At 29.5% G+C, this 17,106-nt stretch overlaps 1 protein-coding gene and 1 long non-coding RNA gene across 3 annotated transcripts; both read left to right on the top strand.

Annotated features, from left to right (window-relative positions):
- The first annotated feature begins 3,620 nt into the window (after positions 1-3,620).
- LOC114411521 lies at positions 3,621-4,921 on the top strand. The gene is made up of 2 exons (XM_028375174.1): positions 3,621-3,860; positions 4,403-4,921. The coding sequence occupies exons 1-2, from the start codon at positions 3,636-3,638 to the stop codon at positions 4,616-4,618; spliced, it is 441 nt and encodes a 146-aa protein (XP_028230975.1). The 5' UTR covers positions 3,621-3,635; the 3' UTR covers positions 4,619-4,921.
- Positions 4,922-8,786: 3,865 nt separating this feature from the next.
- Positions 8,787-13,782, top strand: LOC114412332. 2 transcript variants are annotated; one of them, XR_003666685.1, is made up of 4 exons: positions 8,787-9,379; positions 10,383-10,535; positions 11,639-11,755; positions 12,709-13,782. It is a non-coding gene; the product is annotated as an uncharacterized LOC114412332 (long non-coding RNA). The 2 variants fall into 2 exon arrangements; XR_003666684.1 differs by having other exon boundaries at positions 8,787-10,047.
- The last annotated feature ends 3,324 nt before the right edge of the window (positions 13,783-17,106 follow it).

Here is a 17,106-nt window from a genome sequence, read left to right as displayed (position 1 = left end):
TCCTTTGAGAGAGGTTTGAAGCTTATCTCATGCCTCCTTAACAGATGTTGCATCAGAAATCTTCTCGAATGCATCATCATCTAATGCTTGATAGATGAGGAAGAGAGCTTTCTTGTCTCTCTTTCTTGAATCCTTTAAAGTCTCCTTTTGTTCTTAGGATAGTGAAGTCTCATCTTGCGGCTCCTTATAGCCTTTTTCAACCATTTCCCTAACATCATGTGCTTCAAGAAGGGCATTCATTTTGATGCTCCAATTTTCATAGGTGCTCCCCTTTAGAAGTGGAACTTGGAAGGATGTCGCTCCATTGCTCACCATGACTATAAATGGATTTCTTATTAGAACCTAAGCTCTGATACCACTTTGTTGGAAAAGAGAGGGTTATAGGAAGTATTTGAGGGAAATGAAGGAGGAGAGAATATTTGAAAGAAGACTAATTTTTATTACTTGAGAAATATTTTTGTTTTGGCTTCCTTAGGTTCAATTGCAAATGACAACCTCTCCCCTTTTTATAGGCTCCAAGGGAGAGTTCTAGATACATCAAGAAAATTTTCACACACTTCAACGAAGAGTTGTACACACTTCTCCAAACTACTTAGTTCTACACACTTCTTTCAATTACTTATTAAATATTACTTTTACTTATCTCTACATTTTTCTAGAATTTTCTTTGGAGTAGTAACACAAACTTAAATGGGCCTAACACTTGATTAATGGGCTAAATCAAGTTTATATTATTGAACAATAATACACCATAATAGTTAAGAAATTATTTTTCAAAGTCTCTTTTCTAGTTTTCTATGCTTCCTTTCTCTATATCTAAAATCCCATAATTTGAACAATAAAATTGAGTTGTCGCCTTTTTGGAACCAAGTTGGAGTTTTACACCTCTAGGAGATTAACATAGTAGACATAATACTAAACCTACTCTTGTAATTCACTATGCAAGAAAACATTTTTTTAATGTTTTTTCTATATTGCAATTGATCTAGTTGATATACATACACAAATATTGGTTGTTTTATCTACTCAAAATTAAGAAGACTCGGATTCCTGTGTCTATAAGTGCAGGATTGCTTTATGTTGTCATTTTGTATCATAAGAAAAATGTTTTTTAATTTTATTTTGTAATATATATATATATATATAGTAGAGAAGATATAGAGAAAGAATCGGGAATTGTATTATTGAATATGAAGAAAATACAATGCCACTGAAATCTCTTACAAGAGCAGTACTTATACTGCTGAGATTCTGTTATAACTACAAACTAACTAAAGCTATTTGTTAATTGACTATAGTTGAAAAACTAACGAGTTAATATGTGCTTTATTTGAGAGGGCATTAAGTTCACTTCCACTTGAGGAATCAGTTGAGGTAAGCCTTAATTCCTATTTCCTTGTTCTTTTAAAAGAATTTATTGAAACCTTAATAGTTAATACAATCAAGATTATTTTTTTATCTGGTACATGATGCAAGATTTTAGCTTTGTCAAACAATACTTTAAACTATATATGTGCACTAATACATACTTGGACATAATAAAAACTCATCCTAGGTGAGCTCTTTGTCAAACAATACTCAACTCATGTTTATATCGCAACACATTGTAGGATTCTAACGGAAACACAAAATTATACTTAAAACATATAAAACCACAACAAAGCCTTATCACACTAGGTGAGGTCGGCTACATGATCTGATGCAATCCTACCCCCCCCCCCAAGGGCATTGGATAGAAGACTCCAAGAAGATTGAGCCAGAGATGCAGGAGAATGTCCTAGGATTCTCATGAGTCTTAGGATAGATTTTGGGTCCATGGGCTAAGTATGAACCCACTTATCTTTGTACATATTAGATTATGATTTTATTATTTTTGGGTCTTGTATTTAGGGCTTCATAGTGTAGGGAGAGTACCCCACAAGTTTAGGATACCTTGGTAATGTAGGATTTTTCAGCCATTGTATTTTAGGACACCTAGACTAGTTTTTGTGTTAGGGGTAGTTTTAAAATTTCATATGCATTAAGTGCACTATTTGATGTCTATGTTAGGAGAGAAATTTAATTGAATTGGGAGAAGCCCAATCCAATTAATTTTCGGACCACCGTAAGGGGGAGGTGAGCATTTGCTTAGTATAGCCCATTGCCACATCATATAGTCACACTTTGTGCATGTCCTCCTTCATGCTTTACATACCTCATGACACCTAAGCACACTTAGTAGAGAATCTTGGATTCAATCTTGGATTAGTGGGTTGAATCATAGCTGAAATTCACTAATCATAATTAATGAAATTTTAACTCCAAATTTGGCTCTACAAATTCAAATTCAAATTCAAGTGAAATTTGAATAGAAATTCAAATTTTCCTCCAATTCCTTCAAATTTTCCTCCAAATTTGATACGTGGCACACAATACAGGATATCTGCTATGGAGTATGCATAGTTATTGAGAGAATCTAGCTACTATGGTTTGAACTTGCATGTTCAGAATAAATTCAATTTAGCAAGCGTGACCTGAATTATTTAGAAAAATGTTATTTATATAGCAATCTGTACAACAAATTTTAGGAGAGAGAAAAATATGATGTAATTAATGATGTGATTGTGACAGAGAGATATGGAGAAAAAAAGTATTGTATAAATTGTATGAATAATACAACTCAGTTATTTAATATTGATAATTTTACAACTTCTACCATTTTACTATTTGTGTGTATGTTGCATATGTAATTATTGGTATTTAGCACAAAAGAATGCATGGAGAAAATGCATTAAAAAAATGTCTTTTAGCATCCAATTATTGCCAATATAGTTTCATACAAGAAGGTTTAGGGAAGGAGTTATTATCTCCTGTTCTTAATTTAAATTATTTCGTTTTCCTCATTGAACGATATGGAAAATGTACGTGCAATTCACCTGGAGTGAAGACCTTGTCTAATCCAATTGCTGGTGGCAGGTGCTGGAATAAATGCATTTTATGAAATTTTGAAAGCTAACACCACCTGCTTTGGTATCATTTTTGGCAAATCTACCTGCAGTTGAAGGTAATTTCGAAATTTCTGTTGACTATGATTTCTTATCCATTATACTTTTACATTTTTTCTGCATTTTTATATACAATCCGTGATCGTTTTGAAATGCCAACTAGAATGAGTTTCACTTGTTAACTAGCCAATATAAGGAGGCAATTTATGTTAATTCTCCTTTTTTCTTCTTTGTTCTTTCTTTGGTTTTTTCATTTATTCTTTCTTCTTTAGTGTCTGCTTCCCTAAAGATATTGTTATTCCGAAGTTTAAGCAGTGCTTTTCTGAAATTTGTTCAACCATCGAGCTTTTCATTGTTAGTTTTTCAATGCTTAGTGCTATCTACTGTAAGTCGCCACTAATTTTTTCCTGCAGGATTAATTAGATAACCAAGTTTGGATGAATCTTGTATACATTCTGTGTTTGGAAAACATGAATTATAGAATGTTGGAAGCAAAGTGCATCACTATAAAGTATAAAAAATAATTATTTGACTTACCTATTTTTCTGGAGTTGCCACCAGGACTATTACTGTTTCTTGCTTATTTTGTATTTGAATACTGTTGAAAAATATGTTTTGAAATTTTCAGGCCCAACGCCAAATGTGGATATCATGCTATCAATTTGTTTGCAAAGTGATCTACCAACAGGACAAAGTGTGAAAACAGGGATTCCAACACAAGTACAAAGTGGGAAAGCAGGAATTCAAGCACAATTACCAGCTGGTTCTGCTCCTGCTACAAGTGAACTTTCTGGTTCAAGTCTTACCCTGTTCCAAGTGGCATATCTTGGAAACCAGGAAGTAATAGACAATATGGGAAAAGGAAGGAACCAGACAGTATGTGCATCATCCATATTGTCTATACTTTATGCTTATATTTTCTGTTCTTTTCTTTTCTTTTGAACCAAGCGGTGGAACTTCTGGAACATTCTCTTCCTGTATCCAAAAGGGATTTTGGATTGCCAAATATTTAATTTCATGTCCATAGTTTGTCATGACTTAGTTGTGAGTTGTGACTATGCCACTTTCAGAGTTCAATTTATGCAGATGTTTTTAAAACTAGTAACTGTAAGTAGGCATCACTGATTCTCTGTCAAAGCAGGGCTGGTATTTTAGTTGGAGCTAAATTATGTTTACAAAAATTAGTAATTTGGTATGTATATGTACCTGTATAATTTCTACATGAATATATATGTTCATATTCTTTTGTGCGTAGTTTTATCCCTGCATGTATACCTAAATAATGGTTATAACTTGCATCTGTCAGATGAGACGCTAGTTTTCGGATGTGAGTGCTTGTGTTGTTGCCTTTCTTTATGCGTTGACTTCAAAAATTAAGTACCCCTCCAGCTGATTTTTGTTATGATAATAATGTTTAGGGCAAGACGATGATGATACTACAACTGTCCGAAGTCAACCACTTCCACGAGATGCTTTCCGGATACGACAGTATCAGAAAGCTCGAGCCAGCAGTGCTTCACAAACAGGATCAGTTTCATATGGAAACGCATTTTCTGGTGATTTATCTGGCAGCACTGGCTGATAAAATTAAACTATTTCTTGGAGGCGTATGTACATTAAAAGTCCTTCCTTGAGCTCATATAGCTGTCCTTTTGCTCAGACCCTTATAGATAAGTTGTGAACATCATGTATATTCAGGTTCGTGCCTCTTCCATTATCATGCTTCTTAAAATTATTTGACAAGGCAAAAGGAGTGCAATCTTTACTCTTGGGAGGTTAATACTTCAAAAAGAGCTGGGAATCGCATGGAAGAATACTTGTCACTGAAGTGCTGGAGTAGAGACTGGTCTTTCTAAAACTAGTTTTCTCATGCAGGAATGTAACATTTTTTTAAATGTTTTACAATAAGATTTATTTTATGTATTTATATTTTGCTATATTATTGGAGGTGCAAGTAACCCGATTGCCTAATGAAGGATTAAACTTTCAGTATCAAGCTTTTAAAATCTATTTGAGACTGAAGTCTGTGTCTGGTTATCTACAAGCACATTGACAATTTTTATTTGTATTTTATTTTGTGAGCATTATTGGCACCATACTGAAATCATGCACCTTGCTATTTAATTAAGACCATACTTTTGAAATTTTATTAGCTTAGAGTATGATGGGATCGATGCTGAAGATTAAAACCGAAGGACTTTCCCATGCAGAGTAAAGGCTCCAAATGGTTTATATTTAATAACAATTAAATATAAAATATAATCTTATAATCAACTCATAATCTAAACACAAAATTAATTTTATCTGTACTATCATTACTTTAAAAATTATAAAAAAATTGATGCAAAGAAACTTTAAATGTTTTCAGTATAAATGTTTTTAACTTAAAATGTCAATATTGTCACGTGGTTTTCACTAAATTTATATAAGAGCTTCACGTAATTCTATTAAGACCTATTTGGATCAAGTTCTTCATAAGTACTTATATGAAATAAAATATAAAATGTAAAGGTACAAAAATCAATTTATGTATTTAGCTTTTATAAAAGCACTATAATTTCGTTCAACTTCTCCAAAAATTAAAGTGCTTAAGTTAACTCAAACAAAGTCTAAAAATAATAACACCAATAATTACTATAGATCGCAAATCAACCGTGCATTACGAATTTACAACCTCTTCAGAAATATTTTTGTCATTTGAGAGAGAAAACAACATTGCAATTACCTCTAAATTTAAAAGCTTCACTGATGGCCTTAGAATACTAAAGGAAGTGTGTCATCCTCTTTCTTCATTTATTACGAAAGTGTGATGGAATCTTAAGTACACCAATAATTCAAAAAAATGTAAATTTATTTTGCGTTGCGACCTCTTTAGAAACATTTTCGTCATGGAGAAAGAAAGCAACATTGTAGTTATCTCTAAATTTAAAAGCTCCATCCGTCATCTTTATTCATTTATTATAAAAGTGTGATGAGATGTTATACACCAATAAATAAATAAAAAAGAAGATGAAAAATAAACATCCTAAATCACTTCTAAAAAAATGCAATTTAGCAACCGAAAGTAGTGACCAAAATATTTCGACTGAAGTAGCGACCACAGAGTTAACGTTGCAACTCACGATTGAATTTGCGACCGAATTTAATCATGATGTTTAACTTGTCAACGACTGAATTAGCGACCGAAGTGAAAGGTCACGGAAAACTGTCCTATTTCGGTTGCTGTATATGTAAAAAGCAAAAGTACTTTAGCCACTAAATTAGCAACTGATATGTAGTTGAAGATAGCAACCGAAAAAATTTTGGTTGCTATATCAAGATTGTAGTGACCGAAAATATTTCGGTCGCTATACTTATTTCCATTTTAAGATTAACGACCGAATTAGCGACTGAAATCTCCTTTTCTATATATGTGAAGTAACAAAATTTTTATTTATTATAAATCGTAATAAATATATGATATACTTAAATATATTTTATACTAGAAGAATATTGAAATTAGTATATTAGTAATATTTTTCAATTAAGAAAATAATATTTACATTATGTGATTAGGATAAATAAGCCATGCTTATCATTAGTCTTTTAATTTGTGTTTTTTACAAAATAAATATTTAAAAATGATAATAAATACCCTTTATGTTATGAAAATATATGATAATCAAAATTTATAAAATTAAGTAATTCAAAATATAAGGTATAAGTGTAACACCAATGATTCATTAAGTTTTAATATGACATAAGTGAAATTTATGCATTGATGAAGATCCAATTTGACTTTAGTACAACATGTGCATTGAGGAAGGCCCAATAAGATACAATGCGTAACATATGCATTCACTAAAATCCCAAATTTACTTTAATTTAAGGTTTAATTGCAAAATCTGTCCCCCTATTTTACCTATTTCACCAAATTGGTCCTCCTATTTTTTTAATTCACTATTTGAGTCACTAATTTTAACTAGGGGTGAGTAAACAAACTCGGGTCCATGGATCGGATAGCAAGGCCTGTGGTTTGCGCAGGCCACAAACCATTTTTTTTTATAAAATTCATGGCTATGCAAGATTTTGGGTTCGTCCTGCATAATCCGCAAGCTGTGTGGGTTTGGACCACAAGGTTCATGGGTTGACCCGCAAACCTGGAACTACTAACCAAGGTCAACCCAAACCAAATTAATCCTAAAAGCCTAATCCTAAATTTCTTTTCATTTATGTTGAAAATTTATTTGGTTGTGTTAAAATTTTTGTAATTGAGTATTTGTTAGAGATTTATTAAGATTTTTTTAAAAATATATAATTGAGTGTAATTGACTTTTTTTTTAAGAGAAAAAATTATATTTATTTTCAAATTTAAGTGTTTCTCTAGAAACTAGGCCCGTGAGGCAGGTGCGGACCAATGTATTAAGTTCATGTAAGAGTGCGAAACAGACTGATCCATTTGTCACCAATGTGGGCTTACACAGGGCGAGTCGGCCCGCTTACCCACTCTTAATTTTAAATGTTGATAGTTAAATTTCAAACATTGATTATAATAAAAAGTTGACTAACATTTTCTTAAAAAAATAAAAAACTTTTAAAATGTTTGAGGAAGGACAAGAACCATGATGTTTAGAATGAGAAACACACTCCTTTATCACGACATCTAGGTGCTCATTTGAATATTTGGTATAAAATATAATATTAATATAAATTTTATGCAAAAATAGTTCAAATTCAATTTTTTATTTATTATATTTTTATAATCTTATATATTATCTTTTAAAATATAACATATAAGATTAAATTTTATTTTCACATAAATTAGAATATGTATATTTATATAAATTTTTTTTATTTTATATATTATATTTATCTTTTAAAATAATGTTTCTGATTTAGTGATAACATTTTTTTTATCTATATTAAGAAATTCATTTTATTTATTGTAATATAGATAAAAATACTGTCAATAAATTACATAAATAAATATTTTACAAATATAAAATTTTCTCATTTTATCTAACTACATTTATTTATTATATAATTTAATTCTTTTAAAAAAATTAACCACTTGATTAAATAAATTTAAATATAAATAAAAAATACTATTGTAATAAATAATAAAAATATCTTAATCTTAATATATGTAAAAAAAAAATACTATTCACATAAATTAGAATATGTATAGTTATATAAGTTTTTTTTTATTTTATATATTATATTTATCTTTTAAAATAATGCTTGTGATTTAGTGACAATATTTTTTATCTATATTAAGAAATTCATGTTATTTTTTGTAATATAGATAAAAATACTGTCAATAAATTACAAATAAATATTTTAAAAATAGAAAATATTCTCATTTTACTTAAGTATATTTATTTACTATATAATTTAATTTTTTTAAAAAATAATCACTTGATTAAATAAAGTTAAATATAAATAAAAAATACTATTCTAATAAATAATAAAAATATCTTAATGTTAATATATATAAAAAAATACTATTCACATAAATTAAAATATATATATTTATATAATTTTTTTTATTTTATATATTATATTTATCTTTTAAAATAATGTTTGTAATTTAGTGACAATATTTTTTTTTATCTATATTAATAAATTCATGTTATTTATTGTAATATAGATAGAAATATTGTCAATAAATTACATGAATAAATATTTTAAAAATAGAATATATTCTTATTTTATTTAAGTATATTTATTTATTATATAATTTAATTCTTTAAAAAAATTAACCACTTGATTAAATAAAGTTAAATATAAATAAAAAAAATGCTATTCTAATAAATTGGGGCAACCATAGAGACCTCAGGAAAACCCTAAACCTCCCCTCCAATGCGCGCGTTTTCGTCGTCGACAGCCACCGCCCCATCCACCTCTGCAACCTCAGCGACCAAAATGACGTCGTTGTGGTTCTCTTCACTAAAGAAGACGAAGGACAATCCGATCTTTCTTATGATTTCGACCTCACCACACTCGCCAATGCCGCCACCACCGTCAATTCTGATTTCGATTCCGAATCTGAGTTCGAATCGGATTCCAACTCTGGCTCCGAGAGATTGAGTGACGAGAGGTACCATGATGGAGTCATGGAGCTCGAGCAGCACATAAACAGTTCTGGTAACCTGGATATGGTTACTTCGGTTACTCTCAAGGATGGTACCAAGATTCGTGCCCCAAATTCTTTGCGAATTACTTATGAGAACCAGCCGAGGCTTATGTTGTTGCAGGAGTGGAGCCTCTTTGACTCCATGATGTGCTCCTCGTACATTGCCACCAAGTTGAAGATGTGGAGTGAGAACAGGATAAAGAAGCTGAAGCTTCTATTCGGGACGATGGGGTTTGCTCTTGGTGATTGCTAGAAGAAGTTTCAGCACATGAATTTGGAGGTGAAAAAATTGTATTTTCTAAAAAAATATGTTTTTTAAAACTTTGTTAACTTTATTATATAAGTGTATTTTTGTTAAGCTTCGTTATTCTTAATCGTCATATTGTTCGTTATGCTGGCAAGCGTATATAATAATGATATTTTTTTTTATTCACAGCAAGCATAAGTGCGTACGTGCGTCCATGGCAGTTTTTTTAGTTGCTAGCTGCTTAATTACATATGTTCTGCATATTATATATTATATATTGATTATTAATGGTTGGTGTAGTGTGTTCGTATGCAATCCTAGGAGTTTTTTCATCTTGTTATCACTAGTGTTGCGATAATCTGTTATATACTGCAACGCCCCTCCCACATCTTATCCATATCTTGGCAAGCGCATATAATAATGATATTTTTTTATTCACAGCATGCATAAATGCGTACGTGCGTCCATGGCAGTTTTTTTAGTTGCTACCTACTTAATTACATATGTTCTGCATATTATATATTATATATTGATTATTGATGGTTGGTGTAGTGTGTTCGTATGCAATCCTAGGAGTTTTTTTCATCTTGTTATTATATAAGTGTATTCTTTTAAGCTTCGGTATTCTAAACAAAATGATATTTGGAGTGCTGGCGTCATATTGTTCATTTTGCTCTCTGGTGTCCCTCCCTTCTGGTCAGGTAAACCTCCTCTTCCTGTTACCAATTTCATATTTCATGTTTAATTTATTAGGTTTTACTGTTTTGTTTAGGATTTTAATTTTGTAATTGAGATTATCCTGCATCACAATTTGACCCTGAGTTTTGCTGTTATTGTATATCTGCATGAGATTTATGATGTTATATGGTTGTTCATTTGTTTTTTGGTTCAGATTTTTTAGCTTTGATTTAGTTCTTATGTGTTTTAGTATGGAAATTTCCTTTTTCTTGTCCTTTTTTTGCTGCCTTACCTTGATGACACAAATAGTATGCCTTTCCTATCCTTCTCTTACTGTGCCTTTGTCCTTTGTATGAAGAAAAGGAACAGGGTATATTTGATGCTATTCTTCGTGGCCATATTGATTTCGCATCAGATCCTTGGCCTTCCATATCAAGTATTGCCAAAGATCTGGTTAAGAAGATGTTACAAGCTGACCCCAAACAAAGACTCTCTGCAGTTGAAGTTCTTAGTAAGTTTAACTCTTCTTGTAGTTGCAATTTTTTAATTTTTTGTGTCAAAAGTGATAAGAAATAGTATATCTAATAACATTAACTGTATCTTGAGAGTTCTAATCTGTGGGATGGATAACTAAGTAACAGTGAGGCTGAGAAAACAGATAAGAAATAGGATATTTATTTTGAAAGTTGTCACTAGTCACTACTCATTTGATTGATCCATGATATTGTTAAGGATATGAATGATTGAATGTAGTACCATGTCTCATTCTGCATTTGAATGATATGAATGATTGAATGTAGTACCATGTCTCATTTGATAAGAAATAGGATATGAATGATTAAAAAAAGTTAAGAAAAATGATTTTGCATCTAGTTTGGACTCAACCTTCTCATCTCACCCAAAAAAAAGGCTATTAAAATTTGTATAGAGCTTAAATTCATGCATAAATGTATAATCTATAAAAAAAAAGACATTTTAGTGAATATGTTAGGCATAAGATCACACATTTAACTAAAGATTATTTTCATATTGATTATTTTGTATACATATTAGATCAATTTAGTTGTGTTCAAAGTCAATTTGAATGCTACAAATTGAAAACTTTGGATGAGTTTGAATTGAAAAAAAGATATTAATCTCAAGAAGATTTTATGTTCTAGTGAGTATTATAATATTGAAGATATTAATTTATTTTTAAGAATGATGATAAGAAGTGAGAAAAAAAGAAATTCATATTCCACTAGAAGTGTTAAATGATATCATTCATTTTCAAACACATGCATTGCTTCTATAATGTTATTGACTATACTTGCAACAATTAGTTGTCCGTTTGTCTCCATTTGCTGACTTTGGTTATGCTTCTCTTTGGTTAGTTGACTTTCTCAAGTAGCATGGTAATGATAATATATTTTTTATGCATATACAAGCACACGTATACCAGTGTGCTTTCTCTTGTTCTCTTCTCTTTTCATTTTTCTCTGGTATGGAGCATTTGAGCCACAACTTTCTTGGCAATTTGCCTATTTGAGTCAACCAGTTATAATAAAATGTTATATATATATATATATATATATATATATATATATATATATATATATATATATATATATCCAGATCATCCTTGGATGAGAGAAGATGGAGCATCTGATAAACCTCGATCTAGATGTTGCTGTTTTATCCAGAATGAAACAATTTAGGGCAATGAACAAGCTAAATAAAGTTGCTCTAAAGGTAAATAATCTTTTATCATCATTTTTGTTGTATTGATCAATATTTTAATAATCAAGCTTTTAGTATAATATATTGTTGTTTTATCATCATTTCTGAGTCTGAAGTAAGGCAATTAATGAAAGCGGTAAGAATTTTGTCTGATTATACTTTACCAATTTTGGTACTTTTGTATTACCTAATCCCCTACAGTTAACTTTCTCCATTTGGTAACTTTAAAAAAAAAAAAAAAGTTGAACACTAATGTTAACTCTTCTGTGCTCTCTCTCGCTTGATGACACCCCTGATATATGGATAAATTCTTTCCCTGCAATTTCACTTCTTGTCTTGATGATTTTATATATCCAAACCTAGATTGGTGCTTGTGAATTGTGATTAAGATTATCGTTAATCCTTGAATATGTTGTGCATTTGCAAAATACCGTCAGAATTATGATTCAAGGTGCAAACCTAAAAAACATGACTTGTAATTAAAAGATTTTTTTTTTGGTTAAAATAAGTAAAGAAAAATGTAAGTATCACATATATAAGGAGTTAATAGGTTGGCTTAATAGTTAAAATAAGAAAAAAGAAAAAAGAAGCAAGAAGTCTTAGATTTAAATTTCTCTCAATAACAAATTAATATTTAATATTTTTAAAAATATCACATATATAATTATGCAACAATTTTCAATAAGAAAAGGAAAAGAAAAGGAAATGTGAAATAAGATGAATAATGAGATAAAAGACTGAAAGATATAATTATAAAAAATAAGGTGATGAGAGACTATCATATAAATAATTCTAGAATTTGATTTTTATGCAATAAGAGATTGATTGATATTCACACTTCTCAGTACACTAATTATAAAATTTGAGGACCTACAAATAAATTTTTCTCAAACTTGGGCGGGTAATTTCAAGTAGCCAATTGGGTTTTACACTTTTACTGACCTTAATTTCTTTCTTGCTTCAAGTTTATCTTTGGGAGTTCTCAATCTTGCAATTGTGGTACCACAGGTTAGAACCCACTTACTCATATATTAACAGCTTGAAAGTTAGGACTGGCCTATTATGTCGTTATCGTTCTCCAGAATATTAATAGCTTGAAAGTACAAGACCAAGAGTTTTAATTGTGAATTAAGAGGCATTTTTGCCTATTATTGTTGTTTGGTTGAGAAATAAAATTGATCATTTTTAAGATGTGCACTGCACTACTCATCATATAACTATAGGCTTTCCAATTTTCCCTGGTTCCTATTAGATCTCTTAGCACGTGCTAGTCCTTCATAAGGTTTTTGGAAGCCATTATAAGAATTTTATAAACCTATCATATCATTACTAATGGCCTTAGCTGATGATAGATTCCATTTTTTGCTGGGTTTAATTAAAATACATTTAAACTAGTGTATTTTTCCTTTCCTCTTGTAATATCCATAGTAATGCCTAAAATTAAATACATTCATTATGAAATATAAAAATGAAGTTAAGACACCATCTAATGCTTTTTGCCTCATTCCTTATTATTTTATATCAAAATGAATTTCAGTTTTTTTGGATGATTGTCCCATATCCCATTTATTGCAAGGACCTTCTAAATTTAGTTTAGCAACATATCGAGTGAATTAGTGCCAATACATATTCCCTTCTAGCATACTTGTTCATGTTAGATTGTGATATAACAACATGTGCTTACAATGTATCCAACAACTAGTATTATATACTAGGAGGGAAGTTTATAGGACTGGCTTAATTGTTTGGCAAAGACAGATAAGGAGAGGACACTTGAGGAAAGATGTTGCGGCTGATAGAGAATCATGATCGCGTAGTCAGGAGATGTGGATGGAATCGAGCACCATGTTGACGATGCTCAAGTTGATCATTGACTCTTGGCTATTGTTTTAATTTGATTATGTCATGTTAGTTATGAATTTAAACTATATTAAACTTTCACATTGCATTTTATTGAACTTTGCATTTGCACTTTATCAATATTTAATTAGAACTTTGTTATTAGATGTATTTACATATTATGAATGTTCACTTTTATATATAAGTTTGATTATATAGTTTAATTAAAAATTATATTTACAATTGGTGATTATTAAATAGGTTAAAATCTAATAAATGAAAAAATAAAAATAATGGCATATTTTCTTTGAATAATTGAGTTGTTTTTTTAATTTATTTTAAATTTAAAAATTAATTATTAAACTAGACCAAAAACATTAAAAATACAATTTAAAATGTAAAATTAGCGACCGGATTAGCAATCAAAATTATTATTATTTTTTAAAATTTGATTATTTAGTAACCACCAAATTAGCGATCGACCTTTATTTTAATTTATTTTACCAATAAAATTTAGTTTTTTATTAGCAACCGAATTAGTAATCTTATCTTATTTTAATTTATTTTATATTTAAAATTTAATTACTTGTTAGCGACCGAATTAGCTATCCTGAACTTCAATTGCTGATTGGGTTCCAAGCAAAATAGTAACCAAATATCTAGCGACCGAATTTTGTGTGTTTGCGACTCAGTAGTTTGGTAGCAAAATAGCAACCGAATAAAAATTCAGATGTTGAGGGTTTAGCGATTAGTGATTTTGCAACGTACATGATTCGGTCGCTAGTTCAGTGGCTAAGTATTTTAACGACCGAATTTAGGGATTTAGTGACTGAATATGTCGGTCGCTAAATCATGTTTTTTTTGTAGTGAATGTTCTGCAATTTTTAAAAGTTCCAGAATAAAACAAAAATAGTAGCTGGGAATATTACAAAATGAAAAACATAATAGGGAATAACCCAACTTCAAGGAAAAAAATTCGTAATTAAATGAGCGATTTTAAAAAAAGTATTTATTTGCATGGAAACTTTAAGATATATGTGATTCTATTCCAAATTATGGGCGGAAAGTTGTGAGAATGTTTTTAAACGGATAATTATGTTGTTAGTCAAACGTATTCCAGATTATGGCAATTAAACGGATAAATTTGTTCCATAAAATTTGCAATTACCAATAAGAATCGTTTCTGTAATCAATATAGACGAATAATAGGAGATTATATGCAGCATGACGTACTAAGCATTAATTTCGTAATTAAATGGACGGTTTTAAAAAAAGAAAATTGGTTTTGCATGGATACTTAGTGATTTACGTGATTTTATTCGAGATCATAAGCGGGATTTATCATGCAAAATGGGCAGGAAAAAAATCTATGCAGAACGCTTTAATAATAAGAGATTAATAAAAAGGAGAAAAAAAATAAAATTAATTGCTTAAGAAAGTATTTTGGTTTTGATTCTTGGATAAATTATTAGCATAGAAATACATTTATTTCTACCAAAATGTCTTTTATTATATAAATAAATAGATAGGCAAGTAAATATAAAAAAGAGAAGTACTAGCAGCGCTCTAACACTCTATTCTTGATATTCTCTGTTTGGTTTAAATTTGTTGGAAATCATTTTTGGGGGTAACATTTCTTTATAAAAAAATTAAATAGCTTCCAAATAAGTAGCGTAAACCTAAGTCAAACAAACATATAATGCCCTCATCTTTGAATAAATTTATTTTAAGGTAAAAAATAAATAAATTTTTAGCTTTCAATTTTAATGCCCTCAAAATAATTTCAAACATGTTATTATACTTTCGAAACATCATTAGTGAGCGGAAGCAGCTCCTATTCTGTTTGTATGATCTTTGCTTAGAGCAGGCATTTACGAACGTTATTAGTTATTAGTAGTAACTGCAAGTTCGCTTTTTGAAGCTTCATTTTTTGCCATTGTCACCCCAACCATAGTTGTACATGATCAAAATTACCAATAACTTTTAAAAAAATTAAAAATAAAGGGGCACTTTTTTGTAAGTAATACATGACCAAAATTACCACTAACTTTTAAAAAAAATAAAAATAAAGGGGCACCTTTTTGTAAGTAATACATGACCAAAATTACCACTAACTTTTAAAAAATAAAAATAAAGGGGCACTTTTTTTGTAAGTAATTTTCATGTTATAATACCATATTTTATCAGAACCACTAGGTCGGCCTAGTTACAAGATGCTTGAGTAGGAGGTTATAAGTTTAAACCTAAGTGTCATAAACAAAAGTTTAAACCTAAGTAGATCATTATACAATAAAAAAAATTCTTAATGAATAATGTTTCATAGGAATGGAAGATAGTGTCATAAAAATTATAATAATTCATGCATTATGTTTAATCAACTGCGTTAAATCCCTTAACACTCAACGGATAAGGAATGCTAGTTATGATGATAGCTTATGCTAGTTATGATGATAGCTTATGCTACTATCTAATTATGATTTTCATTATCACTGCTACAATCCCTATCAATTTAGAGGGATATTTTTCTTTTTTAAATAAAAAAATTAATGTGATTTTTTTTTTAATCTTTTCCTAAATATTTCCACATGTATAATTGATTTACAGGTAAACTTTACAAAGGATTTCACGGTTTACTTTTATTGCATTTTAGTCTTTGTACAGATGAATTAAAAACAATAATAATAAGTATTTCATTTATCATATGAGTATTTTTAAGTGTAAATAAAATAAAATAAATTATGTACTGAATTTTACACCGTCATCCAATCATAACTTTTATAATTATCATTTTGAAAATCATACCAATAATAATTTATTATTAAAAGACAATGTAAAATTATTTTACATAATTCATGACCATTAAAATTATAAAATAAAAAAATATATTTTAAGAGGATATGTTTAAATAGTGAAGAACGTTAAACGGTTTAGTAAAATTCAAAAAAGTAGGCAATGTATTAGGTATCTTACATCGATCATATTTACACAATTTATCCAATAGAGTAGGACCTTATTGGGTCCTCAATTTTAAATAGTGAAATCTTATGACATTATCTTTCCAATCTTGTATTATGTAAATACACAATATTCAGAATTTTATTATTGGATAAATGTCAATTTTAGTCCTTGTAATTTGTAGGTACCAACCATTTCGTTCCTTTATTATGAAAATGATCAATTTAATCCACAAATGTATAAATGTACTAACAATTTAGTCTAACCATCAAATTATTTCTATTTTCATTAATGTTAAGTGCCTGCATGACATGCATATGCTGACATGGGAAATGCACAAGTTTAGGTACGTTCCATGTCAGCCAACAATATTTTGGACTAACTTGTTAGTAAAACTTTCTTTAACGGTTGATTTTTAAATCTACGAAGATAACTTGTATTTTGAGAAGAAAGTTGTTCTTCCTAATTGTGTGCTAATATGATATAGTGACAAAATGATCCCTAACAAATATAACTTAATGAGCAAATGGTCAACGATAATTATATGAATTTAAAAATGCCCATTCAAT

The sequence above is a fragment of the Glycine soja genome, chromosome 5, assembly GCF_004193775.1.
Source record: "Glycine soja cultivar W05 chromosome 5, ASM419377v2, whole genome shotgun sequence".
NCBI classification, from domain to species: Eukaryota; Viridiplantae; Streptophyta; class Magnoliopsida; order Fabales; family Fabaceae; genus Glycine; species Glycine soja.
The sequence above is the reverse complement of the archived record's forward strand: the minus strand, read 5'-3'. Positions and strand labels throughout refer to the sequence as shown.

What these genes read in the sequence shown, in the direction of transcription:
- LOC114411521 (XM_028375174.1), top strand. Translation starts at nt 3,636, where the DNA reads ATGCTATCAATTTGTTTGCAAAGTGATCTACCAACAGGACAAAGTGTG. An exon ending in GAAAAGGAAGGAACCAGACA is followed by an intron (nt 3,861 to 4,402) that starts GTATGTGCATCA and finishes AATAATGTTTAG; the next exon opens with GGCAAGACGATGATGATACT.